The sequence below is a fragment of the Cryptomeria japonica genome, chromosome 2 (genome assembly GCF_030272615.1).
Source record: "Cryptomeria japonica chromosome 2, Sugi_1.0, whole genome shotgun sequence".
Lineage (NCBI taxonomy): Eukaryota > Viridiplantae > Streptophyta > Pinopsida > Cupressales > Cupressaceae > Cryptomeria > Cryptomeria japonica.
Window position 1 is genome coordinate 542,081,911 of NC_081406.1, and position 15,067 is coordinate 542,096,977.

General features: G+C 35.8%; 1 protein-coding gene across 2 annotated transcripts in view; it reads left to right on the forward strand.

Annotated features, from left to right (window-relative positions):
- The first annotated feature begins 3,107 nt into the window (after positions 1-3,107).
- LOC131066784 (uncharacterized) overlaps positions 3,108-15,067 on the forward strand; it is a 262,967-nt gene continuing 251,007 nt past the window's right edge. The window contains exon 1 of one of the 2 annotated variants that reach the window (XM_058001633.2): positions 3,108-3,543. In XM_058001633.2, coding sequence (XP_057857616.1) covers positions 3,379-3,543 — 165 coding nt within the window. In that variant the 5' untranslated portion in view covers positions 3,108-3,378. The remainder of the gene's footprint in view (positions 3,544-15,067) is intronic. The other variant, XM_058001632.2, reaches the window with a different exon arrangement.

The following is a 15,067-nucleotide window of genomic DNA, read 5'->3' on the forward strand; positions in this document are numbered from 1 at the left end:
GTGTAAGAAGTTGGGTCCACCAAAATGTAATGGTGAAAATCATGGTTTCACCATAAAATGTAATAAAACCACTAACTTTGCTTAATTTACCATTACATTAGGGTTGAATGAAATTTGATAGATCTAAGCCTAATAGACCAAGATTCTGATCAGCTTCTAGGTCTCCTAAATGTGGTTCTTCCTTCCCTAAGATTGAATTGATTTTGAATTATTTAAAGATTAGGGTAAAATAGTGAATTATAGAAGCAATATGATAAAAGCAGTAAGCTACAGTCGTCGTATGTAGCCACAAACCTACATCTGAGCAGAAGAGGATTATTTGGATTTGTTCCTAGAAGTTCGGTTTGATTTGTCAAGACCTTGGCGATGGTTGCTCTAGTCCTTCAAATTTTCTGTCATCAAAAGGTGAACCTATTTGTCTTTGTGAATCTTTTTGATCCTCTGAAACATAGCGCTCTCTCTCTCTCTCTTTCCTTATCAATCTCCCTCTCTTCCTAACCCCCCCTCTCTCTCTCTCTCTCCTTATCAATCTCCCTCTCTTCCTAACCCCCCGCCCCCCTCTCTCTCTCTCTCTCTCTCTCTCTCTCTCTCTCTCTCTCTCCTTTTCGTATAATCCCTTCCTCTCCCTTTTCCCCTCTCCTTTTCCCAATCTCTCTCCCTCCCCCGTTCCTTATCCTATTATCTCTCTCTCTCTCTCTCTCTCTCTCTCTCTCTATTATCTTATCCTATGTTTGGCTGCACCTTGATTACATCAACTGGTATTAGAGGGAGATGCAAACTTGAGGAGGTGGGAGTTTCAAAAGAGGTTTGGTGTGGAATCAACAATAACTCTATACACTCTATCTTGTCTTTTCACTACTCTTTTGATTTCAGCAATAGCACTCTGCACTCTATCTTATCTTGACAAGGAATTAGGGTTTCATGTAGATAGTCTTCATAAAAATATACAACATGAATGCCATCTCCAATGCTTGAATCTTGACTTCACTTATGCACCAATGCTTGATAGAAGATTGATTGCTTGCTCACTTGAATATGGGATCTCAATTTTGCTTTCTTTAGTTGATGACGAATTCGAATTATGAGTGTTCTATATCAAAATGAGATGGGTAGACCTTCTTTTATATTTGCTGGTTGAAAAACAAATTGAATTTTTGACACAGGCCGACACAGGATCCAGGTCCCTGCCCAAAGATAGACCCTTTTTGAGAGGACCATGGTGTTGGTCGCCTTGGTCATGGAAATCAGGGCTCCATGATCTAGGTAGTTAGAAAAGATAGTGAAGAAATGTGTTTGATACTTGGTGTGAGCAGGATTAGTGCTTTAATCAGGTCTTAGAGGATGAACACCAAAGTGAGGCCTAAATGAGGACAAAATTGTAGGTGAGTACAATTTAGAACACTACAACATACATACATACATGTATATATATATATAAAATTAAATTTGAAGTTTACAATTATTAAATTTTATAATAAAATTCGAAATTGTAAATATGAACTCAAATATTGAACAAGTCTAACATTTTTTAATTAATTTATTCATGTACCTGATGTCTCTTAGAACATTTTATATGGATGTAGGTTCCTCCCTAAAATTGTGTCAACTTCACAGATGAAGTGATTATTGCACCATGAAACAACGTGATGTGCATCATTTATCAATCTCTTGAATAATAAATTTGATGTTTTCATAAAACACGTTTAATGCAAGCTCCTACACCATCATTTTCACCCTTTCCATGTTAGGATAATTAAAAGATCCAATGCTTATAGTCTATACTACTCTTTCTAGAGACAAGAAAACTCTAACATTTATTATGCATGTTGAAAGTTCATAATTACTTAATCTAGACTTGGCTAAGTTAAATAATAGTAACTTTTACATCTCTGTAAAATATGTTCAAGCTCCCCTTATGAAGGTGCACTCTTATGGGGAATCCATTTCTAGGATAAAATATATTTAACCCGAGTAAGCGTTCAATTTATCTAACCAATGGTTTACGAATGTACAAACTCTTTTCCAATGGTGCCACTTTGTGTATGTAAGGGTGAGATTATTCTTTTGTTGTCACCTTTGTGTTGTTGCATGTTCTTTACATCACATTACAAGTGCAACGTGTTGTTGCCGCATCTTCGTGGTTGTTGTTATTTCAAAAGAAAAGTTTGTCCAGTCAGGTTTTACCTTGGTCCTTTTGATGGGGCATTGTAACCATTGGCCAATGTTGTCAAGAAGGTTTATTCCTCTATGTTATTGCAAATACTAATAAGATGTGGATAAATATTAATTAATAAGTGTAATACCTTATCAATATAGTCTCATTTGATTCTCACAACTTGGTGAATTGAGGTGTTTCCCTCAACATTTTTAAACTCTCATCAAATTAAGATGAATATGCTATTCATTTATTTCTCTATAAATGTTAGAAAATCCTAAGCATGAACTTTATTATTAACATTAGAGAAATCATTGAGAGTCATAGATGGATCTCACAAGATTTATGACATAAACAACTCTAATAATAGATAAGGGTATCTTTTTTTTTCCTTACTCAAACTACAAAGCTTTTTAGCATTGAAACAAATTTATTCTACTTTGTTTGACATTGTTCAATTTCTCTAACATAGTTTATAATGTTAAAAGGACAAGGGTTAAATTTAAAAAAAAAAATAGAATAACAAATAATTATCCAATATATGTAGGGTTCAAGTCACCAACTAGGAGCTATTGTTGAATAAGATTAATAGAAGTAATTTTTTCTACAATGTTGAAATCTCTGTTATTTGTACAAATGCATCACAACCAAATTTATATAGTACTATTCATTTAACATAGAAAACATACAAAATATTTAATAAATTACTTAAAAAATATACACATACCAGGCATATAAAAAGATCAATATTTATATATGAAATTGTCATATGAAAAACCTTAAGAATATTTGAAATAAAAGTAAAAATTAAAAATTTACTATTCATCTTTTAAATACTGAAAATTTAGATTTTCTATCAAACAATTTAGAAACAAAAAAAATAAAAAAAATGAATATATTAATATACAGTCTAAAATCTTTAAACACTACGACTATCAAATATAGGGCCCGTTCAATTAAAAAATAAAAATGTCTTTAAACTGAAACTTGTACCTCCAGTTGAATACAGGAGTCCGAATCAGTAATCCATATAAATTGTACCCTTGGTTTACCATTGTTTCTGGGCGAAGCTGAGAAAGACTCCATTGATATGCCAGAGTACAATCGTATTTGAAAATTCAGATCCCGATGGAGGACACCTTGAGCTAACCTGCTATGAGAGAACTCTAAAGCGTTGCAATAAAGCGTTCAGTGTAATATTTTTATTCTTGGTGTCAGCAGAGATGGAGGTGGAGTTGGAACCTCGAGTGAAGGCACTGCCCTACAAGATCAGGGGCATGTCCCGCGAATCCCCCACGCAGAAGGCAGTTCACGTTTTGGACCCTGATCTCCGCACGCATTGGTCCACCGCCACCAACACTAAAGAGTGGATTTTGCTTGAATTAGAGGTATAATTCATTGTCTTCTTTACTCATTTCTACAAAATTTTTCTGTTGTATTATAAGTGCATCAATGCAATGCTCACACCTTCAATTCCATGGGTGGTTTTATAACTTGTGCATTATTTTCTGGATGATTGGTTATTATTTCTAAACACATGTTTCAAGGTCAGTCACTTCGATCATTCTGTAGTGGTAGAAGTATTAATGTTATCTAGGATTCTTTCGAGGTTCTCAGTTGAAAATAATCCTCTATTTTGTTATAAGATGTTTATCTTTTTTTTCTTCTTCTTTGGACAAGCCTCTCTTTGATTGCGGAGAGCACATTTTGCTTTTACATATTACTTTTTGGACTGTGACATATCTTTATTATTTATTTTTTGATACGGTGAATGATTTTCTATCCAGAGCTATGAACATGTAGTTTTTATACTACAGAATTGTATCCCTCTTTTGTAATCCGGGAAGGAAGACAGAAGCCACTGTTATACATTACAATTATATAATGCAATCGCTTTCACCCTGGTTTGCATCATAACCAATTGTAACCTCCATTTTTCCATAATCCGGGCACGAGGATGCACAAGTCGGTTTTGAATCTGGGACCTCACTCACGTGGCTTAGCGTGATGCCGCTGCTCACCTGCTCTGAACCCTTGCATTATAATACGTCAGGGGACCAAACTCGTGGTTTTGAAGCTGTGCCGTTGTCATGGTAGATGTTCCATCTAACTACTAGGTCAGAGACCTGCGGACGTTTTGATCCTTATTCCACCTAGCACTTAACTGTAAGATTTAATTCCCATTATCAATATCAAGAAAGATCATATGAAAATACTAAACTGATTATCTGATTAATACATATATGTTTACACAAACAATGATGTTAAGGCCTCCATATTCAGTAATAGTGGTACTGATTGACAAGATTGGGAATCTCTCAGTTGAAACAAAAATGGTATGACATTGTATACCCTTACACATAGATGCAAACTTGTATGCCTATAATCAAATTGGGCATATTATATAGAAATAATGTATTTATCATTCAACAGGTTTATTTGTAAGAGTCGTTATAGAATGCTCTATCTTGTGGAAGATTTGGCTGAAGATATAGCCACCCAAGATCTAGGAGCTTCAGTGAAAGCACACAAGAGATTTAAATGAAAGAATAATGCTATTTTATCAAATGATGCAAATATACAATGATGATCAAATTGAGAATACAAAGATCCCTTGGTAATGTGACCAAGGTGACATAGGATTACATAAGATATGACACATGTCTTAATTTTATGACTTGAGACATGAAGTGATAAGTATCTTATGTGTACCCTATGTAAACTGAAGTAACTAGTGCGAACAATCAAACATTAAAAGCCTAATATAAGTGAAATGGAAGCCAACAAGTAAAATTGTAGTAACATAATGTCCCCACTTTGAAATATAATTTAATAATAAATAATAATAAAATTAAAATACAAAAGAACAAAAAAAAATAAAAATTAAAATATAAACGAATATAATTAAAATACCCGGGGACGCATTTCCGGCATAATTTGACCCGTCCTGGAAACGGGGACGTCTCGGAAACTTTCGGAAACCCGTATTTTGGCTGTCCCATAAAATTAATGATTGAATTTTGATTATTTGTTTGAATTCCACTCTCATGCAAACTCTCAATTTAAATTATTTAACACAAATGTTATATGTTAAGGTTTTATAATGTATATAAGCATGCTTTATCCATGTTTTTATACGAATATTTAAAATTTCCCTATTTTTATAGCTGTCCACACTGCCGTCCCCTAGTCTCAGAAAAAAAAATCCGTCCTGGAAACCCGTTTCCCCGTCCCGGAAACTTGGGGTAACATAGTTAAAATCTGATTAAAATTTGAATGTCAAAAGGCATGAAAAGATAAGTTGTGACACCCTCAAATATGAGGTATACAAGGGAGAAGAGAACTTCATTTGAAGGGAGATAATGGGGGAGAATATTAGAAGTACAGATCTGATTTAAATAAGAAGTGCAGATCTGATTGTGAAACGTTGTGTTGGGCAGAAATAAATTAAATAATAGAGAGTTGCACTCTTTCAAAGGGTGCTAATGGTGAAAGGTTGTGTCTCTTGCCAAAGGGCATCTATGATGAAAAGGTGTGACCTCTCCCTCACATTGAGAGATATAAAAGGGAAGAAGGTTCATTTGAGAAAAGGATATCAAAAGGGTTCATTTGGGGAAAGGATATCAAAAGGATCGAAAGTCATTTACAGGAAATCTGCTCTCATCGAGGAGGATAGAAGAGGATAGCAGGGCATTACTACCTGTGATAACCGATTGGTATGCTGTATCGCACTTATGCACTAATGCTATATGGAAATCCTATTAGGGATAATATAAAATATTTGTAACATAAGATATGATAATTATTTTTGGTATAAATACAGTTAAGAAATATCATCAATAGCCTGCATTGCTGATAGAATCAGATTTATACTTAATTTCTTATTCATTCGTAATACATGAAAAACCAATATATTAAACAGTCTAGTCCTTGGCCTAATACCTTCATGAGGATAGGTTGGTTTGTGTAGGGAGAGGCAGAGTAATTCCTCACAAGACAGTTAAGTCCCAAGATGGGGTATGGACACATGTTCCTGAAACCTTGAGGGAGCCTGCTTGTAGATTGGTTTCCAACTGCCACAGCACAGTAATTCCCCGTCCTCTGTTAGGGTTAGGGAAGTAGTAAGGATAAAACCTAAACATAATGGATATTGATTATATTATGAAGAATTAGTTGTTCTCTAATCTGAATAACTTGATTCAAGGCATAATAATATTTAATGATTTATGTTAATTATTGGGAAACAGTCAGCCTCCTAATAGGGGACATTACAAGTAATCCAACATCATCGCCTAGACTATGATCACCTTAAGTTACAACAAAATGACAACATTTAGGCTTGTCTTAGGAATTTGTAAACTGATATACTTATTATCAATATCGGGTAGAATTTATTGAGTTCTATGTATGTCATCAATTAAAAACATTTGGTTGACAAATTTAACAATAAATGTTGTAACATTTTATTTTCTTACTATGAAAATTCACAAGGGTTTATGGTGTTAAACCCAAAATCATTGTCAAGGCTAAGATTTCCTTGGCATTAAGTGTTCATTTTAACCATATTATTGATTAATAAAGATGGTCAACGCTATGAGGGGAGCCTAGGAGATTATCTCTACTTATCTTTACATTACATTCACAACTTTGAGATTGAATTTCAAAAGCTTCTGCTGTAGGATTTGGGATTTTTTTTTTCTTTCATCTTCTCAGACTCCTTGTAGTATATTTATCCTTAAGTTTAACTCAAATTCATCTTAATGATGACCTGTTTATGCTACACAATATGCATAAATTATATAGGTCTCAATGACAGGGTTTCAAAAATATGACACGACCTCCTTTATGGACTATTGCATCCATCAAGCGACAAACATCAAGTTATTTGTTCCTTTTTTTTTTAATTTGAGCATAGATGTGTAGAGCATTTACCAAGATGCAACACAGCTCAATCAACCCTAGTTTAGCCTTCAGTTTGCAGACGAAGTGAGGCAAAGAAGCTAAATTGACAATCAAATAACTTACATAATGATCAACAAAAGAGGATTAAGAATTGTAAACTACAATTGAAAAATGACTGTTGGTGGTGGACTGGAATTCCTTTGCATATGCTTGAGGACATGTCTATAGGCTGTGAAGTATTAGTTGACTTGGTGCAAGGCATGGAAACGGCCAACTTGGAGGATTGAGAGACAACAGAGCTACACTCATGTTGCAGTCAAGTATTGGGGAGATTTCTAATGAAATTTGTTGAGATGAATTTCCATGGCAGTGAAAGGATTGGTATACCTGATACAATCAAGGTTTCGAAATTGAAGGTTTAACATGATTGGAAATAGAGCATCAATGGATGGAATTCTTAAGTTGCTCTTGCACAGGTTAAGTTAAATAGTATTGAATATATAAGATATTATGCATCCCAAAATGCTCACCATAGAAGGTTTTCTTCTTCAGCAAAAGTTGATGAGTGAAATGGAAGGAATCTGAAGTTGAGCGAGTCCATACAAACACCCATCCTGCATGTTGTAGTCAAGGAACGTAGTTCAACTGTTGCCAAGTAAAAATAGTCAAACTAAAGTGTAGGTTCGTGGGTAAAGGTATTTCAATTCATCATACGTTACACATATGACGCTCAATATACTAAGTCATTGAAAGGAATGCTAAGAAGGTTTGACACTTTTGTCGGTCACTCCTTTTTTATAGCAGTTATATCAGAAAAAAAAACAAAAAAACTTGAGAGGTTAAAAAGTTGTGAAAAACACATGGACAATATTATATGGGAAAAATGAGAAATGCAACAATCTGATAGATTTGAGATTAGATATTGGAATATTTGAACATTCAGGTTGGCACTTTTGATAAAAAACAATCATGAAAATCATCAAAGTTTAGTTAGGTTGGTATGATTGACTATACTTCTTAGTTCATGAGACTAAAGAACTTATGATGTGTTTAGTCCCTTTAAGGTAGAATTGGACAAGGCAAAGATGTTGAGTTAGATATAAAACGAGGGGAAGAGGTGCACTGGTGCTTAGTGATGATTTAGAAATCTTGAGGCCAAATGGATCAAAAAACAAGTGCTAAGTCTCACTTTCAGCATTTTTTTAATATGTTATATATAGTTAACAAAAGGATATTATATTGCTTAGTTTTCTCAATAGCACAATTGTTTGATTCACATTGATAGTGATTTATCATATGATTGTTTGACCAATTGTTTCCAAGTTGCATGACTGTAGCAATGGTAGACATGCCACATGGTTCCATGCCATGTTGCATTGTGCCAAATCCTCTTGTTGTTGTGTCATCTCTTGAAATGCATTATATTTGTGGCATCACATTATAAGATTGATGCAATCTAGCAAAACTTTGCCCATACGTGGTTTGTTTGGATCATCCAAAGTTTTCTCACAACACTAATAGCTTCTAAATATGTCACGTGCCACGTTGTGATTGGACATTTGCATCATGTTAAATAGTGTTTCCATGGATCACTCCATGTTAGCCTACTTGTAGCCTAACATCTACTTGTGAGACAAATTGTTACACCTATAGGAAGGTAAAAGTCGTAATTAAAACCCAACTATTTTGTAATTGTTCTTGATATGATCATCATCTTTGTAAACTTATTATTTGCATTTATTATATCAGTTTTGATCAGCAAAAAAAAAATAGTCACAAGACAGATTGATAGATTTGACTAGCTAGGCATTAGACAATCATATATCTCTTTTGAGTGTATGCCAAGTATAAAAATCCACAAACTAAAGGGAGCTATTTTTGACTCATTGTAAATATTGTTTTTGCTTATAATTTATGTAGATTCTTACAATTTTAGTGTCGTCCCTTGGTGAGTTTCTGGGACTTGGAGCAATGGTTGTGTGCTAGGCTCTTTTAGATAGCATTAATTGTTTGTGGATGCTTTTCTTCTTGTTGGCATGCAATTATTATGGAAGATGCCCAATAATCTAAAGAATATCTTTGGATCATGTCATGTTATGTAGTGCATGGAGCACTGTTTGATCTTTGACTCATGTAGATGATCATAATGAGATTGTATTGGCTGCAACATTTGTTCATCATTATCATGGGGAAATTTGCTATTTTCCCTGGGGACACGTCCCCAGGTCTGGTACACCCATACCTGTTTCAACTCATGAGTCCATGCAAGTCTGTGTAAGTCCTGCCGAGTTGGCCCTTTGTGATTATAGTAACTAGAAATTAGCAATTAGATGTGTATTCAAAGGGATTAATCATCCAAAATTATACATTGATTAAATTGCAGGACATTTATATTATGTTATGAATTGTAATCTGTATATTATCCATACTAGGTATGTCCTCTCTTTTTGGTGTGAGTTCAGTCCTTACACTGAATGTCTGCAAGTTCTTTCACATCCTACCATAGAAAGGCTCCTTCTAGCAGGCTATAAATAATGATCTTGGCCTTCATTTTATTCCCAAGTAATGTTTGTAGTCCTATTGACTAAGATTTGGTTCTAGGCTGATTTGTGTGCTGCCATCAAAGATGCAAGCTTATCATTTCCATTCTCTTTTGTGTGAAGATGATAAACTACAAGTCATAGGAGTTATAATGTTTATATCTAGTTTTGTCTTGAAATACTAGCCTAAGAAACAATTAGACTGAAGAAAGTAGAAGTCTTTGAAATACATAAATCACTTTTGCATTTATTAAAACTATATATTAAAAAGACCAAGTTCTTAATTAGAGGCATATTTCTGGAATTTTGGTAGCCAGTCTTTTGCATTTTTTGTTTTATTTATTTATCTGACAGGGATATTTTATGTTTTTTATTTTTTAGCGAAAGTGGCAAGCCACTAATAAATTATATTTATATAAAAACTGATTCGAGAGCTCCAGGAGGAAAGAATCAGTAAAGAAAACCTCCCTTCTCAGCTCAAATACAAAATACAAGATTAGGTAAAGGGCCTAATCAACCACTTATGAGTGCAATTACAAGCATCTTCCATATTGTACTTTGTACATTTGATATCAGATAAGATCTTTGAAAGGATGCCTATAAAACTAGAAATTACATATATGTGGATCCATAACCCATTATATTAATTTAGCATAAGAAGCTAAATTAACATATTACAATGTATAGCAACAAAAAATAATATTTTTAAGTTTGCTGTTTCTCGGAAAGGCATACTTGTCCAAGAACTGTTGATGGTCGACAAAAACCACAGGGAATAGGTGCCCGACAAGAGGGAAATTCGAAATGGTGGCTCCACAAAATGTCCCACCTGCCTTGTAGTGCCGAAGGTAACCAGGCAGTGACCTTGAACGGACTTGTCAAAGGAGATAGTAGAGGCTGAAGATTTGGAGAGACTCGAGCTCTTTCCTGTGCGGATCACAAAAACCCCCAAAATTCTGTTTGACATACGTGTTTACCTTCGATCATGTGAAAACTGCAAAAAAACTCCCCCACAAAACTGTTTGGCCTTCATTCTTCCATTGACCATGGGATAATTAAGATTTCCCCTTCCTCTGGCATTTCGGACAATACACCTCCAATTATATTGCGCTGGAGTTCTTGGTCGCCATTTGAAGTACGCTCTCCTTCAGTAGTCAGGGCACCAACTGGGGCTTCAACCAAATTGAAGATAGTGCCGGCTTCTTTTCTCCAGTGTTTCTTTGATGTTGTCATACAATGATACATACGCATGGCCGTTCAACAACAATTGTCTTGCAAATAGACCCCCCCACTTCTGCATGTCCATTCCAAAGATCATAGCTTTGGACGGCCCTAAGCAAATTGTTTCCTGGTATGTAGATTTCTCGAAGCACTCTGTGAGAAATTTCCTCTAGCAAATCCAGTGATTGCAATAAATCTAGGGCATTTGATAGGAAGATAGAAACTAGCTGTGAGGGGAAGATGATTCTGTTTGATTGAGGAAATAGGACTTCTTCCCCAATTATCCTCTTAATGCTTCTTCGTACCTGCACATTTGCCACCATGAAGATCTGGTCGAGGTCATCATCCGAGATTTGGCTTGAAAATGGCTTTTCCTAGCTAGCAACCCCAAGGTTGATCTTGTAGTTTCGCGGTAGATACTCCATTTCTCAAAAGTGGTGGTCTCTACAGAATCCTTCACAACACTTTTTGTGAAATACTAGGCTGAACTAGAACTGTGAATTGAAGCAAGTAAGTTTGGATATAAAAAGAGGAATGTATTTTTTGTGCAAGTATCGAGTGGAGAAGCTTTTTTGGCTCCTCTTCAATTTCAACTTCATTTATGTCCTTCCAAATGATTTTCCCTAAGTAAAGAGTAGCTCCACTTACATAGTTAATTAACTTGTGTCCCCATTTAACTTACTTGAAGATTGGGATTACCTGTTGTAAATGGAAGTTCTGAGCTAGAGGAGGATAGCCATTCCATGAATCATACCAAAAATCAGCTGATTCCCCATCATGAATTTGCCAAGAAATATACTTTGTCGCTAGATCCCTGGAGCATATCAGATAATTCCACATTACAGAACCTTCGGGTGGGTTTGATATGGAGAAAATTCTGAGTGGATTGCTTGAGTCTAAGTATTTTGCTTGCATGATTTGGCACCATTTTGACTCTGGCTTTTTATACATACTCTACACTAGTTTTCCCCCAAAAGCTTTATTTCGTTTAACTAGATCATGTAGCCTGTTGATGTGTCTTTTATACACGATCAAACACATAATAAAATACCCAAAGGTACCTTATCCTCTCTTGAACAAAGCTTCCCCGAATGCTGAAGATTTTGCCTAAGGATCAATCGAGGCAACTCCAAGGTTCTAATATGTAGGTTCTCTACTTGTGGATAAACACCAGTGTTCGTTGTGTTTGTTGTTTCATCGAGTGGCCTTACGTACTTTCTATGAAAGCTGGTTCTTGCAACTACTTTACCAATGAGGAACTGGATTTTCCTAATACTAACCGATGTTTCAAAAAAGGCAAAAGATAAGGGATTCGAGAGGGCTATGCTAAGCTAAGCCTAAGAATGACTAAATGGAGGGCGATCTTAGTGAAACTCTACCAATCTTAGTATTGCCATAGAACAACAACTCTACTGGAATCGGTGCGATCTTCTAAGGGAATTCAAAGATTTTCGAATCATTAATGAACATAGATACTATCAATAGGATACATATCAGTATTCAAGTAATGATTGAACCCTAAACAATTTCAATATCTCCAGTTTACCACATAGGGCACACTTACAATCAGTAAGAGACTAGTGGTTTGGACTATGAGCTTCACTAAAAGATCAAACACAACATTTATCATTCAATCTAACTCTAACATCTAAATACTATCTTCAATAAGAGTGATTCAAGAAGATGAACAACCATGTAAAAAGCCACAAAGATTGCAATAAAACACCATAACTTCAATATTTCATTGATCTCAAAGCAAAATATAACAATTGTTCAACTTTCTCTCTTCACCAAATTTGTACTCTCTATAAATAACTACTCTTCTTCTCTGCTGCTAATAAACCTATTCCTCTTAACCTTTAAAATGAAATGAGTGAGAGCTTATATAGCATTCTCAAATACAATGAATGGCCCAGATTTAAAGAAGATTGAGGGCTGAGATTTTGACACCTAAACCCTAATTAGGGTTTGTTACAAAAATAACCCTAATTAGATAAGCATTATCATAACATAGCCAATAGAAATTGGCACAAATAACAAGGAAGCATCGTCCAATAGCGATTGAATCGCCACATCATTTCATAACAACTTCTCATGTAGAATTTTGTTCCCTTTTCCTTGTTCCTTTTTGGCATATTCAATGAATCTGGACGTAATACCTTCAACCTCTGCAATGGGAATCTTAGGCAGGTTCTTCATTCGCTCTTCCAAGTGAAGGACCTCATCAAAGGCCGCAAGAAGAGTCATCTCCCATCCGTGCTCCAACTCTTTTGTTTTCTCAATCAGGAACATAGTAGTATACATCTGATCTCGCTGATCTTGCTGCTCTTCTGTGATTATGTCTTCCTCTCTACAAAATATGACCTTGATCCTGTCCTCCAATTCTTGGACGTCCATATCTGTTTCAATCTCTATCCTTCTATCAAGGATTGTACACAGTACATCAAACACCTTATCCTGAATAGGATGGATAGTGTCCTCAACTCGGCTGCACCTACTACTTATGGCCTTGAATAGAACTTCCTTCATTTGGAGCAAAGTTGACCATTGTAGGAGATTATGAGTTCCTCCATCAATTATCCTTTCTTGTGGTAAAACCTGTCTTGATGTCCTTCTTACCACTTGCAATACTGGGATGACAATTTCTCTAGTGTGAGTGAATGCATCGACAATTACCACTAGATTATGAATAATCTCAAGGACTTGGATGGCCCTGTGGACTGTTTTCATCATTCTTCCGACAAATTCCTTAGCTACCATGTAGAATCTATCAATCCATGTATCCATGAGCCGGGCTAAGTTCTTCATCTTTTCTGCCTGATTTATTGACTCAAGAGGGAGTGCCTGCAAGGGTGAGACTACTGGATCCTGTCGCCTTAATGGCTGATTAAGGTGGCTAAAATAATTCCTCCAAGCATTAATCTCCTTTTCCAACCTTTTATTCTTTTCCATTTCTTCTTTTAGTTTATCATTAACTGCCCTCACTGAATCAGTCACATCTTCCATGGCTTGCTTGGAGGTAAGTGGGCCAAGATCAAATGTCTCTAAATCATATTCTTTTGCCATGATCTCATCATCGTACTTGTCCACTGCTGGTGTAGCTATTTGTATCTTTCTGGATCCTGTATCATCTCTGATCTCCTTTGACATCTTTGTAGCTTTCTTCCTTTCAATCTCCTCTTAAGAATTGCCTAGAAGGCTTTCCAAATCAAATACTTGCTCCTCATCTTCAACCACAACTACCCTCGTAAGTCTTTCTCTAAGCCAATCTGGAATGGATGACTTTCCTTCCCTTACCTGCACTTCCTCAGGCAATGGCTTCTCGCCTCTAAAAGGAGATGTCGCTTCATCATCATTTCTTTCTATTTGTTGCTCATTAACATCAACTTGGAGAGGAAGAGACTGCCTTGATGAGTGCTGAGGTGTCCTTCCTTTGTCTTGTTTGTCATTCTGTACTGTGGATTCCATAGACTCATCTATCTCATACACCTTCTCTCTTTGATCCTCTCCACGACTTATATCCTTTTCATGTCTAGAAGAAGCACTCGAGGGATGATCAGGATTTACGTTTTGTTTCTTCTTGAATGATTCTCTCTTTTCAGGTCCTCCTTTTCTCTTTGACCCCCTAGAATGAGAAGTGTTCTCGCTTGCACTCATCTCTCCTTCCTTCGTTCTTGTTTCTAAGCTAAATGTCATAGCTATGTTTTGTTCCTTCAACTTTTGATGTTGGACATCCACCCATCTGCGAGTACAACTCAAGACTGGATCCATCAATGCTCTTAGGTCTGCGACTTCTTGCTCGTACCAATCTATCTTCACTTCTTTGTCTTCTTTCTCACAGGAAGATTGAAGATATCTGCCACTGTCCCGTGCTTGATCTGCTACTATATAAACTTTGCATTTCCTGATAAGATCTAAGGGCAATTGAGAGTGCATCTTCCTTTTTACCTCTACATCATCCTGAACATTCATCCAGAAGTCTTCTAGTTGAAATACATGCTTGTACTTCTTCCCAACTGTTTTTTCCATATGACCATTAGGATCAAAATTTTCTCTTGAGGCAAAAGATGTGAATGAGTAGAGAGATAGCTCCTTCTCTGCATCTTCAGCTGCTTGAGAATTAGGACACACTTCAATTGAATTTCCAAGTGAAATAGGTATAGGGATACCATTCCCATGTTTATGTCTTTATGCCTTAGCACAAGCTGCCAGCTGTCTAGTCACTTCAAGTAGTACTACTCTATCCGTA